At 40.3% G+C, this 14,002-nt stretch overlaps 1 protein-coding gene across 4 annotated transcripts in view; it reads left to right on the top strand.

Annotated features, from left to right (window-relative positions):
• LOC108442144 (interferon-inducible GTPase 5-like) overlaps positions 1-9,462 on the top strand; it is a 24,730-nt gene extending 15,268 nt beyond the window's left edge. Inside the window, exons 1-2 of one of the 4 annotated variants that reach the window (XM_037545736.1) lie at positions 5,628-5,756; positions 8,171-9,462. In XM_037545736.1, the coding sequence (XP_037401633.1) occupies positions 8,216-9,319 (1,104 nt within the window). In that variant the 5' untranslated portion in view covers positions 5,628-5,756; positions 8,171-8,215 and the 3' untranslated portion in view covers positions 9,320-9,462. The other 3 variants (XM_037545735.1, XM_037545737.1, XM_037545738.1) reach the window with 3 other exon arrangements.
• Positions 9,463-14,002: the final 4,540 nt, after the last annotated feature.

Here is a 14,002-nt window from a genome sequence, read left to right on the forward strand (position 1 = left end):
ACCGCCTGGTATGTTAAAACCAAAATTTTGAACTGAATTCTAAAAACAACAGGCAACCAATGCAGAGATGCCAGTACAGGGGTAATATGCTCCCTTCTTTTAGTCCCAGTAAGTACCCGGGCAGCTGCATTCTGAACCAACTGCAGCCGTGCCATTGCCCCTTGACTAAGACATGTAAATAGTGCATTGCAATAATCAAGTCATGATGATACAAAAGCATGAATGATCTTCTCTGTGTCCTGGAAGGAGAGCATTTTCTTGATTTTGGCAATATTTCTCAGTTGAAAATAACAGGCCTGCACCAGCTTTGTTATATGCATTGAGAAATTAAGATCTGAGTCAAAGATGACTCCGAGGTTTCTGGGATAAGGGTTTATCTGTGAAGCCAATAACCCAAGTTCCTTCTTTAGGTTATCAGCAACCTTTTGAGAACCCAGAACCAATACTTCTGTTTTCCTGTCATTTAATTTCAGGAAATTACAGCTCAGCCAATCCTTAATTGCTTTAATACAATCAGTGAGACTCTCTAATCTCCTGAAGTCATTCCTTTTAACAGAGAGATAAAGCTGTGTATCGTCTGCGTAAAAATGATAAGAGATATTAAAACGACGAATCAGGTCACCTAAGGGGAGCATATATAAGTTAAAAAGTATAGGACCAAGGATTGAACCTTGTGGAACTCCACACGTTAGATCAGCACATGAAGATAACTTTCTTCCAGTAGATACCCTAAAGGTTCTATTTGTCAAATACGAAATGAACCAATCTAATGCAGTTCCAGATATTCCAACCCACTGATGCAACCTCTCTATTAAAATATTATGATCAACTGTATCGAAGGCTGCACTTATATCCAATAAAACTAAAACAGAGACTTCCCCAGCATCTGCATTCATCAAGAGGTCATTTAATATTCTCAAAAGCGCTGTTTCAGTGCTATGTTTCTGCCTGAAACCTGACTGAAATTTCTCAAAAATACTGTTTTCTTCTAAAAAGAACAGCAGCTGTTTTGCGACCACTTTCTCAAGAATATTTGAGATAAAAGGTAACTTTGAGATTGGCCTGTAATTTACACAATCCATTGGATCAAGACCAGGTTTCTTGAGAATCGGCTCCACGATCGCCAATTTAAAACAATCTGGCACACAGCCCGTATTAAGTGACAAATTCACTATTTCTTGAAGATAAATGCCCACAGAATCGAGAATGCTCTTAACAAATGTAGCTGGGAGAATGTCACCAGGAGAAGTTGAAGGATGTAAACAATTCACAACTTCTTTTAATTCCTCAAGGGAAATGGGAGAAAACTGAGTGAAAATTTCAACTCCTTCATTTTGAGGAGCCACATCACCATTTAAACGAGAAGAAATTGCTATATTATGTTTCAGAGCCTTGATTTTATCCAAGAAAAATCTTAAAAACTGTTCAGCATCAATCTCAGAACTAGGTGTAATCACAGCCACCCCGTTAACCAGGTTGTCTATCCTAGAGAACAAGAACCTTGGATTACGTATATTTGCAGTTATCAACTCATTAAAATATTTGGCTCTTACACTCCTCATTCTGTTGTTAAAAATAGACCATAAATCCTTCAAATATAAGTAGTGAACTTGAAGTTGAGACTTTTTCCATTCCCGTTCTACCCTCCTACATATCCTTTTCAAGCTCAAGATATCCTCATTAATCCATGGGGTAGAATTAACAAGAGATTTCATCTTCATTCTAACAGGAGCGACCTTATCTAAAACTTAAACATAAAGAATTAAAAGAGCTAGCCAAATCATTTACACCAGTACAGAAAGACAATTATGGTCTGACACAAATAGGTCTACCAAAGAAACAGAGTGAGGGCACACTCCTAGAGAGAACACCAAATCCAGTGTGTGACCCCGATTATGAGTTGGGCCAACTACATGCTGAACAAAATTAAAGGATTCCAAGGTGTTCAAAAATTCTAGGGCAGGTCCATCAGAGTCATCGTCAATATGAAAATTAAAATCACCCAGCAGCAATGCTTTGTCATACTCCAGCACTAGGGAAGACAGCAAGTCCTGTAATTTTGACATGAAACCGCTAAAAGACGTGGAAGGTCTAATAATAAAAGGAGTAATAATTCTTATTTTTAATCATGATTTACTCGATGATGCTGAAAGTGATGAGAAAGCAGACGATATTGATCTGATGTACCTCTTAAAAGAGTGAAGGTATTTCTACATGAATTTGACTGATTTTGCAGTTTGACTGTCTTTTCTGTTGCAGCACATTTCTTGAGCTGTTGACGTTTACGGCGCTGGACAGCTGTTACATCTTTATGAACTGACGGACACGCAGAACCAGGAGGCAGCTGGATGTAAGTGCAGGAGTGTGTACATTAGAGTTTATGCAGGAACTGTGTCCATAACAGCTAGAAGGGGTTAAAAGTGTAGTGTGTGTAAATCCATGATCATAAACATGAAACTGAAAGTTCAGGCAAAAGGAAAAGAAAGTAAGAAAATACCTGGATAAACAACGAGTCATAGGCAGCAACTGAGAGCGCATGCAAACACCCTAACAAAACAAAACGTTCTAGCGATGCAGTAAAAACATGATGAAAGAGATAATGCAGGGCAGAGCAGGTGCGAGAGAAGGCCAGTCTGACGCAAAGAACCATAAGATGAGGGGTCCGTGACACCAGGCTTGGGAGGGTTACTTTACAGCACAGATTACCTGTTAAAAACAACTAACGATCCAGAGGATTACCATAATAGAGTTACGTAATCTGGTTATTCTCTGTTCCCTTTGGATTGTCCTTTTGGGACATATCATAAAATAAAACAAGAACGATACCTTCAACGAGACAGTGACACACACACACACACACACACACACACACACACACACACACACATATATACACTACTCACTAAAAGTCAGGGATATTTGGCTTTCTGGATTCAGGTGAACTCAATGTGACCTTCTCTAAACTTCTGAATGCGCCTGTCCAGCTGTTCAATGTTTCAGTACTTTCTGCACAACTTGCTGTTCTCTAACGAGGAGCTTAACGGCCAGGTGGTGGTGGTGTTACAGTGTGGGCAGGTGTGTCCAGTCAACTGCCCTACACTTTGTGAAGGTTCCGGCAGTGCTAGATAATAATGGTGCTCACACTAAATATTGACCCTCTGAGCCCAATCTGGACACGTTCACTGTGAGGTGGACTCACTTGTGCTGCCAGCTATTCAGACATTAATGTCTGTGTGTTGTTCTTTTCAGAGGACAGTAAATCTGCACTGCTGTACAAGCTGCACACTGACCACTTTAACTTATATCAGAGTTTCAGTTCTACAGTGACGTCCCATGAAAAGAGAGAATATCTGCAGAAATGTGAGGGGTCACTCACTTTAGTGAGATACTGTACATGTAAATTTCCTAAATTTGCATTCTCTTTCAAATGTTTTGCATTCCCATGTAATAGTCCTGCTCTCAATTGCAATAATTCAAAGAGTTCCTTTGCAAATGCAGTGGATTTTGTAAGGGAATGTAAAACTATTGCAAGATAAAGCAGTCTTCTTCTTCTTCTTCTTCTTCTTCTTCTTCTTCTTCTTCTTCCTCTTCTTCTTCTTCTTCTTCTTCTTTCGGCTGCTCCCTTTAGGGGTCGCCACAGCGGATCATCTGCCTCCATCTCCGCCACCTCCAGCTCAGCCTCCTGTCTTTTAGACAGAGCCACAATCTCCAAACCAATGTGGTTGCAATTTTTCTCTTTGCACTTCAGGGGCACAGTAGTTTGCTGCTGTAGAATCTGGTGATTTAGAAAACAAGGTTAAACGCCTGATTCAAACATCTTCAGAAGGGCTGCAGATTTCTGTTTTTCTAATAAAAATAAAATACTTAATATAAACTCTGTTGACTGGCTGAAGTCATTTACTTCAAGTAATCAACCAGTCCTCCCAAAACTCTCAAACCTCTTCAGATCTCTAAGAACCTTGAGACATTTGTCATTAGCACTTCTTACATCTTATCATTTTTATTACTGTAATGGAATCAAGTAAAGTTTTTTTTGTACTGTATCTTGAATATTTAATGCTACCCAACCCTGTTTGACCCTCCAGAATTTCCCGTATTACAACACGCCCTGTAAGACATTTCTGTAAATTTACAGTGTTTATTTTACAGCTTGGTCATTCAGAGCAGTGTATAGGTTTACAGTAATATACTACAAAATGCAATGTACTATAAAATTAAAGTAAAATACCGTAAAATATTTACCATGAATACAGAGTACTTTACTGGCAATTCTGCTGCCAGTAAATTACTGTAAATTTTACAGTATTTTTACAGAGTGGATACAGTATTAGACAATAAGATAACAATAACGAATTCTTCATTTTAATGAGCACAGTTGGTTAGATATAGTTATGCTTGTGTAAGCCGCACTGCAATGCCTGAGGCATCTTTAGAATGTTTATCTCCTGAAATTCGTAATGTTCACTTTTGTTTTGGCAGCATTTGGAGCTCCTCTACGCTGACTGTGGCACTAAAACATTTTCTGAAATCAAAGACATCCTGCAGTGTCCACACCGTGACGATGACCAGCCGAAGCTGTGATGAAAGTGCAGCCATACAGTCGTCAGGAGAGCCCACTTTAGACAGGGCAAGTAAAAAGGCACAAGAGCAGATTGAACGTCTGTTTAATGTCTCACTCAATGTAGCTGTAACTGGAGAATCAGGGGTAGGAAAGTCAACCTTTATCAATGCATTTAGAAATCTGGGTGATGAAGATGAAGGAGCAGCTGAAACTGGAGTTACTCAAACCACCACTGAACCAACACCTTACACACACCCCACAATGCCAAATGTGGTATTCTGGGACCTGCCAGGAATCGGAACCCCAAAGTTCAAAGCAAACACATATGCTAAGGCAATGAATTTTGACAGGTATGACTTTTTCCTTATCATCTCATCAGAGAGGTTCAGAGAGAACGACTCCATGCTGGCCAAAGAGATCCGAAAAAAGAAAAAGCTGTTTTACTTCGTTAGATCAAAGATAGACAACAACATTCAGTCAGAGAAAAGAAAGAAGAAGGAGAGATTCAACAAAGAAGAAACTCTCTCAAAAATCAGAGAAAACTGCCAAGAGAACTTAAAGGAATTCGGAAATCCTAAAGTTTTCCTGATTTCCTCCCTGGATCTTTCTGAATTTGATTTCGACTGGCTGGTAGCCACACTGCTATCAGAGCTCCGACAGCATAAGCAGTGCGCTCTGCTGCTGTCGGTGCCGGTCAGTTCTGTGGCTATTCTAGAGGAAAAAGTGAAAATGTTTGAGAAAGAGATCTGGGCTGCAGCTCTTCTATCTGCTGGAATTGCAGTGGCCCCGGTGCCCAGTCTGACATTCACTTGGTGATATGGCTATTATAGGGTCTTTCTTCACCAGGTGCTACTACGCCTTTTGTCTTGATGACAAATCACTAGAAAAGCTCTCAGAACGAGTGAACAAGCCAGATTTGACGACCCTTGAAAAGTCCCCTCTACTAAAGGAACTTGCACAAACCTCAGTGATCAGAATGGGAGTTTCAGCATTGGGACAGTTCCTGTGTAGTTTGATTCCTGTTGCTGGCAGCGCCGCAGCAGCAGCCATCTCTTTCACTACGACACGTGATCTGCTTCAGAAAAGCCTGAAAGAGCTGGCAGATGAAGCCAGAAAGGTGCTGAGAGAGGCAGGATTACAGTGATGAGAACACCCTGAGATACATCAGGAGAAAGTACAACTGATTGAAATACAAGTAAGTAAATAAGTAAATTTAGTAAAAAGTAAGTAAGAGTAAATATGTATGTATGTATATTATATACACACACCTGAGATCATTCTTCTAGTGATTGTTCTAAATGTCTGTTCTAATTGTTCTAAAACAATGAAAAGTAATTCTCTGTTGCACAATGAAATATTCTTGTAACAAAGGTTTATAGTTTTCAGCTTCATTTATGCTCTTAAATACCTAAGAAATGTCCTTTTTATACCAGAATGCTTGTGGTTTGTTATCTATGCTTATATGTTGACTTTACTGATGAGTACTCACGTCTTTTTCTCCGCTTTTTATTTTACCAGTAACCACTTTGGTAGAATACGGTCTCACAAGTACTCGTCTACTTAGAAACTAGTTTACAATTTTCCTGTTTCAACAATATATTTTCTCACTAGTATCTAAACGCTTTCACCCATAAATCTGAAAACAATGGCCTAAATATTACAGAGCTTTTAAACAACAAAAGACCCTCAGAAGTTTGTTTAAACTTCAAGTTCAGAGCAGAAACCCTATTCCTAGAAGAAGACGATGGCTTCATTTCAAGATAGAGGCATAAATCACAAAAGCGGACTCTGTCTTTTTTCCGTTCTCACTCACACAGGAAATGTGTGCATCCTGTTTTTAAAAGATTTAAAAGATTCAACCAGCAGTGTGCTGGGTTCTGTATCTTCTGCAGATTACGCTGTTGCCAGGAAGAAGGTTAGTGCTGTTTGTTTAAAGCTATATACTTGACTGAAACAAACATATAGCTGAGCTTAAAATCAGAATAGAAAAATCAGAATCCTCAGTTGGAAGACTCTTCGGCGGGTTTCTGAAGCAGCTTGTTTTGTCTCCTCTGGAATTCGAACTGCAGAAAAGATCAGCAAATCAGTTTCCAGGTCACGGAAGAGAGATTGGTGGGTAAAAGCAGTAACTTTTAAAAAATTAATTAATTATTTTTAGAGTTACTGGACGCAGCCAACATCTGTCTGATCGGTCACAGCCTACCTGTGAATCAAGAGAGGACAGCAATGTAAGCTGGCTCTGCAGAGAAAACCTGATGTACTTGGATTAGTGGCTTCTGTCACAACCACAATTTCAAGCTTAAAAGCAGCGTAACTGAAGGTTGACAAAGTCAACAAGTCAGTCTGGTAGAAACCTTCTTTTGAGACCTCCAGTCAACAACACTTATAAACAGAGGTCATTCTAAAACTCTGACTGGAGGTCATTTGTCTATTTGCTTAAAGGTCTGAAAGAATTCCTAAAATTTCTTACTGGTGCGTCCTGCTTGAACATTGATTATGGTCATTTGTAGACGGTCCCTAAGCTTTCAGTGATTTCATTGGCCCACAGAACTTAACGTGTTCTATAATCTTAAAAATGCATTAACTTCACACAAAAACTGAGAGCTGATTGTCACAGTTGCAAAAAATAATAATTTACTCATGAAAACCTCTTCAACTCCTCAGGACCACCGGTGGCTCCAAACCGCACTCCGTCATGTTCTCCATAATGTTCATACTCCATAAGCTCCATTCAGAAGCTGGGCGTCGTGTGAGGCTGTAGCTCTTCTCTCCAGTCTAATAGACGGTGACGTCATTTTAAACCCTTAGAATAAAAGAAGCTGAACTCAGTTTGTTTTTCTACTGAAAGTCGACCCGTTTTTCCCCAAATCTGGGCTCTAAACTATAAACAGACGGCGTCTCTTCAGTGATCTGCTCTGGAAACATCACTTTTAGAAAATAACACAAAGAGCGTTGGAGATTTTTGGCTTTCAGCAGTAAATTCTGAGCGTATAGTGATATGTGGAGATCATAAAACACGTTAATTTGAGGAGCTTTTACACAAAATAAAATACAAATTTTCATTTCTTTCATGCAGTTACTGAATTTGCCTTACAAATTGATCATGGAAATTCAGAAGGATAAACCAAAATACACCCTAGAGAAAAAGAGGTTAATATTGTGTATGCATCATTCTAAAACTGTTGAAGAAAGAAATAATTTGAGAGAAATTAAAACTGCCTTAGCTGCTCATGAGACTTTTTTCACATTTTGGAACTGTTAGTTAATTTTAGCTCATTTCAGCGTTAAAATCTGGCAAGAAAACATTAACAAAAGCAAGTCAAACTGGACTTCTGCCAATAAAATAATTACTAAATGTTCTGTTGATTTGGCTGAGAAAAAGACCTCCCCATCTTCTTTTCAGAAATCCAAAACCTCTTCATATCTCCAAGATTCATATGACATCTTCAAAAACCTAAACATCATCTTCATCATTTTTTTACTGTAACAGAATCAAAGGTCTTTTTTATGAATTGCATCCTGAACATGTAACGCTACCCAATCCTGTGTGACTGTCCAAATTCCTCATATTACAATGAAATTCTCAATGTTCATTTTTCTTTTTGGCAGCATTTGGACCTCCTCTACACTGACTGCCGTGTCCACACCGTGACAATGACCAGCCGACGTTCTGATGAAAGGGCAGCCAGACCGGCATCAGGAGAGCCCACTTTACAAAGAGCACAAGAGCAGATTGATCGGCTGCTTAAAGCCTCAGTCAGTATAGCTGTTACTGGAGAATCAGGTACAGGAAAGTCAACCTTTATCAATGCATTTAGAAATCTGGGTGATGAAGATGAAAGAGCAGCTAAAACTGGAGTTACTGAAACCACCACTGAACCAACACCTTACACACACCCCACAATGCCAAATGTGACACTTTGGGACCTGCCAGGAGTCGGAACCCCAAAGTTCAAAGCAAAGACATATGCTAAGGCAATGAACTTTGACAGGTATGACTTCTTCCTTATCATCTCATCACGTAGATTCAGGGAGAATGACCTCATGCTGGCCAAAGAGATCAAAAAAAGAAAAAAGCAGTTTTACTTCATCAGATCAAACATAGACATTGATATTGCAAATGAACAAAATAAAAGGGGCTTTAACAGAGAAGAAACTCTCTCAAAAATCAGAAGAAACTGTAAGGAAAACTTATCGGATGTTGGAGATTCCAAAGTTTTCCTCATAAACTGCCAGGATCTTACTGCATTTGATTTTGAGGAGCTTGTTGAAACTCTAAATTCAGAGCTCCCTCAACATAAGCAGGACGCTCTGCTGTTGTCTATGCCGGTCACTTCTGTGGCTATTCTGGAGAAAAAAGTGAAGATTGTTGAGAAAGTAATCTTGGGTGTAGCCACTGTGTCTGGAGGAATTGCAGCGGCATGTGATATGGCTATCGTGGGGTCATTCTTTACCACGTGCTACCACATCTTTGGGCTTGATGACAAATCACTAGAAAAGCTCTCAGAACGAGTGAACAAGCCACATTTGAAGAACCTGGACAAGTCCCCTCTATTAATGAAGCTTGAACGAATATCAGCGGTCAGAATGGGAGTGTCAGCATTGGGACAGTTCCTGTGTATTTTGTTTCCTGGTCCTGGGAACATCGCAGCAGCAGCATCCATCTCTTTCACTACGACACGTGATCTGCTTCAGATAGGCCTGAAAGAGCTGGCAGATGAAGCCAGAAAGGTGCTGAGAGAGGCAGGATTAGAGTGATGAGAACACCCTGAGATACATCAGGAGAAAGTACAACTGAAGGAGAGTAAAAGACCAAATCACTGGGCGTGCACACACACACACACACACACACACACACACATACGCACATACACACCACATATATACACTCACCGGCCACTTTATTAGGTTCAGCTGCTTGTTAACACAAATACCTAATCAGCCAATCACACGGCCGCAGCTCACTGTATTTAGGCCTGTAGAGGTGGTCAAGACAACCTGCTGAAGTGCAGACCGAGCATCAGAACGGGGAAGAAAGGGGATTTAAGGGGCTTTGAACGTGGCGTGGTTGTTGGTGCCAGACGGGCTGGTCTGAGTATTTCAGAAACTGCTGATCTGCTGGGATTTTCACACACAGCCATCTCTAGGGTTCACAGAGAACGGTCCGAAAAAGAGGAAACATCCAGTGAGCGGTCAGTTGTGTGGACGAAAATGCCTTGTTGATGTGAGAGGTCAGAGGAGAACCTTGTTGAAAGTGTGCCACGAAGAATTAAGGCAGTTCTGAAGGCAAAAGGGACCTAATAAAGTGGCCAGTGAGTGTATATAAAGTGCCCAATGATTTTGAGTTCCCTTGCAAGTGTGTATATACACACAGATATTTGTACACACATGTATGTACAAAAGTTGGCACGCTGTGCAGAATGTAAATAAAAATATAATGTGATGATATCATGTAAACCACATTTTTAAAGGAAAATCATACAAAGACATCATATCAAACGTTCAAACTGTGAAATTTTATTGCATTTCGAACAATATTTGCACATTTTGAATTTGATGCCAACAACATGTTCCAATAAAGTTGGGACGGGGGCGTGTTCACCGCTGTGTCCATCAGCTCTGCTTTAACAGCTCTGTCAGTGTTTGGGAACTGAGGAGACGCTGCTGTAGTTCTGACAGTGAAATGTTTTCGGTCCTTGTTTGATTCAGGATTTCAGCTGATCGTCAGTTTCAGGAGCTCATTTGTCATATTTTTCAATTCATAACATACCAAATGTTCTCAGTGGTGACTGGTCTGGACTGCAGGCAGGTCAGTTTAGCACCCGGACTCTTTTAATACGGAGCAGTGCTGCTGTAATACATGCAGAATGTGGTTTGACATCGTCTTGCTGAAATAATCAAGGCCTTCCCTGAAAAAGACGTCGTCTGGACGGCAGCAGATGTTGATAAAACATGTTTATATCATTCAGCTTTAATGGGGCCTTCACAGATGAGCAGGTCACCCAGGCCATGAGCACTAATGCCCCCCTAAACCATCATGAATACTGGCTTTAGAACTGAGCACTGATAACAAGCTGAGTGGTCTTCAGCCCAGAGGACACAGTGTCCATGATTTCCTAAAGAATTTCAAATGTTGATTCGTCGGACCGCCGGACACTTTTCCACTTCCCCTCAGTCCATTTTAAATGAGCTCAGGCCCAGAGAAGGTGGCAGCGTTTCTGGATCCTGTTTATATTTGGGTTCTTCTTTGTGTTTTAGAGTTTAACAGCGTTTGTGGATGCAGTGATGAACTGTGTTCACAGTCAGTGGTTTTCAGAAGTGTTTCTGAGCCCATGCAGTGATTTCCACTACAGAATCATGTCTGTTTTTAATGCAGTGCTGCCTGAGGGCCCAAAGATCACGGCCAGCAGATACTGGTTTTCAGCCTCGTCCCTCACAGACAGAGATTTCTCCAGATTCTCTGAGTCTTTAATGATATTCTGCACCATAGACGATGGAAAGCAGAAGCTCTTTGCTGTTTTATGTTGAGAAACGTTCTTCTTGAGCTGTTGCTCTATTTGATGGTCCAGTCTTTCACAGAGTGGTGACCCCTCCTCACCTTTACACCTGAAAGACTCTGCCTCTCTGAGACGCTCTTTTATAGCCAATCATGTTACTGACCTGCTGTCAATCAAACAACAGGTGTTTTTTTAGCATCACACAACTTTTTCAGTTTTTCCGTTTTTCAGTTTTTGACATAATCTGAAAATGCCTGTTACGCTTTACTTGGTGTGTAAACTTCATGAGGACCACAGGAAACGGCCCAGAATTAAGAAGTTTGTTTTTTCCTTTTTTCCTGTAACGGAGGATTACAAATGTTCCGTTTCTAATGAAATGTTGATACATTACAAGACCGCTACTGATATACAAATACAAATAAATAAATAAATAAATAAATGTCTCCATGTCGAAGTCTTGGTTCAAAATCAATGATTATGCATTCACACACCATCCGACCGCTTCATTACGACACCTCTCTTTTCCCAGATAGATTCTTTTTCTAATGATTGTTCTAAATGTCTCTTCTAATTGATCTACATCAATTAAATGTGCATCTCTGATTTACAATTTAATTCACAATTAAATATTTTTATAACGTATATGTATAAGAATATGTATAAGTATAAGAAATTTCCTTTCATACCAAACTTTGTACCAGAATGTTTCTGAATTATTATCTCTGTTTATATGTTGATTTGACTGATCAATGTTCATCTTATCAATATCCTTGTGTTTTTCCTCACTTTTGTTCAATAACATTTCCCGAATAAAATTTTAATGTTATATAATGTCTTCTCTCAGTGATTTGTGTGTCTACACCAAAATAATTATAAAGCATAAACAGTAAACACTATTAGAATTTTTCACATTCTTGATGTATCATAACTGCATAAACATAACTTTTGAAAATATTCTACACAGATCTGCAGCGGTTACTTTAAGTCTAGCTTCAGTTTTCATTTCAATTACTCTAAACAAGATTTGGACCACATCGCAACACAAGCTGGAAGCAGAGGTTATTTGAAGGGTGCAGGGTGTAAAATTGTTGTATACAGTTTGTTCTAGATGAAGAAATGAGCTTCAGACTAAAACACAGAATGCCAGCAGTGTTGTCCATACAACATCAGCCATAGGGGAAAATGTCATCTATTGCTCTTACTCCTCCCTGACTTGCAGGTAAGAAGTAAATCTCAAGTCTTGAGACTCAAGTCCTGAGTCAGTACAAGCAAGTCTCAAGAGTCCAGAGTCTTAAATGAGTCCGTGTGCATTCTTCAGCAGATGGCATTTTAACATGGAACACTAAAGTTCATGGTAACTGTACTAAAGTCAGTTTAATAATGATTACAACCCTATGGGTCACAATCGTAACGTGGAGCGTGGTAGCGGACGCATGTGCGGAGGTAAGCGACTTTTACTGAGGGCAAAAGCAAAGTCAAGGTCATTATGCTCCAGGGTCAACGAGCCAATACAGAGATCAGAATCCAACTAAACACAGACAGGGATTCAAACTAAAAGACATACAACTACAAAGACCAGCAAAGACAAAGTGCAAACCCAGGGCTTAAGTACAACAGGGTTAACGAGGGACAGGTGGAAACCAGGTGGCGACAATCATGGGTGGAGCCATGAAACGAGGGGACGGACTAAACCAAAACCAAAACAAAGGCGCAAAATGATTACAGCAAAAATAAATTTAAAAAGTGACTAAAAAAAGTAATAAAAATAATAACCTCAGCTACATACTCCCCCCTGAACGTCACAAAACTTGCCCAGGATAACCAGTACATTATTCGTTTGTGTAAGCCGGTCACTCCCTAATACTCTGTATCTCAATATACAACTCACGTTACCCACTTCACAGGGAAAGTGGCAAAAGAGGGCTGATCAGACCCTCGAGTGTCAGCTTGTTCAAGGGTGCCCTAAACACCACCTAACACTATTTATTTAAGTGACTGCTACAAGCAACTGGTTACCCAGCTAATGAACTAAGCATGTTCAGTGTATGTACTACACAAATACAATCTGTCCTAATTGAAAGAGTGGAGACTTAGGATTATATGAAGGTACAGCCATCTGTGCCATATTTTGAATTAACCAGTTTACTGGACTCACAATCCTACCCATTCTGGTTCTGATCTGAGCTACAGGATTACTGGGGCTTTGATTTGAGGCACTTGGAGGTATTATACCAATCCCCTCTTCACCAATGGCAGGATCGACAGAATCAACATCTCTCAACATCTCTTGTGTAATGTCTGTCCCTTCAGCATCACAGCCTTTCTCACTTGCATCTTCAGCACCAGTGTCACAACTTAATTGTGACTTAATGGCACTTGTATCTGAGTCTACTTCAGATAGGTCATTTTCTGGGACGAGTGTGCTCTGACCCTCTGGACATGAACTGGAAGCTATGGCTTCAGCTACCCAGTTGGCAGCTTGGTCAATTCTGCAAGAATCAGACCCTGTCACAGGCCCGTCTGTTGGAAGTTCCATACTCTGTTCATGGCATGATTCTGAGACATTGTCAAATGACGGTTCTATCGCATCTTCTGTCTCAATGGGCAGAAAGCTGGCTTGCAGAAGCAAATTCCTGTGCACTCTCTTTTCCAGGCCTGTAGCAGTGTTTCAAATTCGGAATGTGTGGCACCTGGGGTCTGTAGAGACCACAATGTAGGGTGTGGATTCCCATTTGTCAGCCAGTTTCCTACAGCCACGTTCACCTTTATTGGCCAACAAAACTCGGTCCCCCTCCTTGATGTCACAGCCTTTAGCTCTCCGATTATATAGATCTGCTTGCCGTTGCTGACTGACGTTGGCATTGACTTGGGCCAGGTTGAGGGCTTCCTTGAGGTCATCCATCATCCTCCTCACATACATGTCATAATCTGTAATGTCATTGTC

Source organism: Pygocentrus nattereri, chromosome 16, assembly GCF_015220715.1.
Source record: "Pygocentrus nattereri isolate fPygNat1 chromosome 16, fPygNat1.pri, whole genome shotgun sequence".
In the NCBI taxonomy this organism is placed as follows: domain Eukaryota; kingdom Metazoa; phylum Chordata; class Actinopteri; order Characiformes; family Serrasalmidae; genus Pygocentrus; species Pygocentrus nattereri.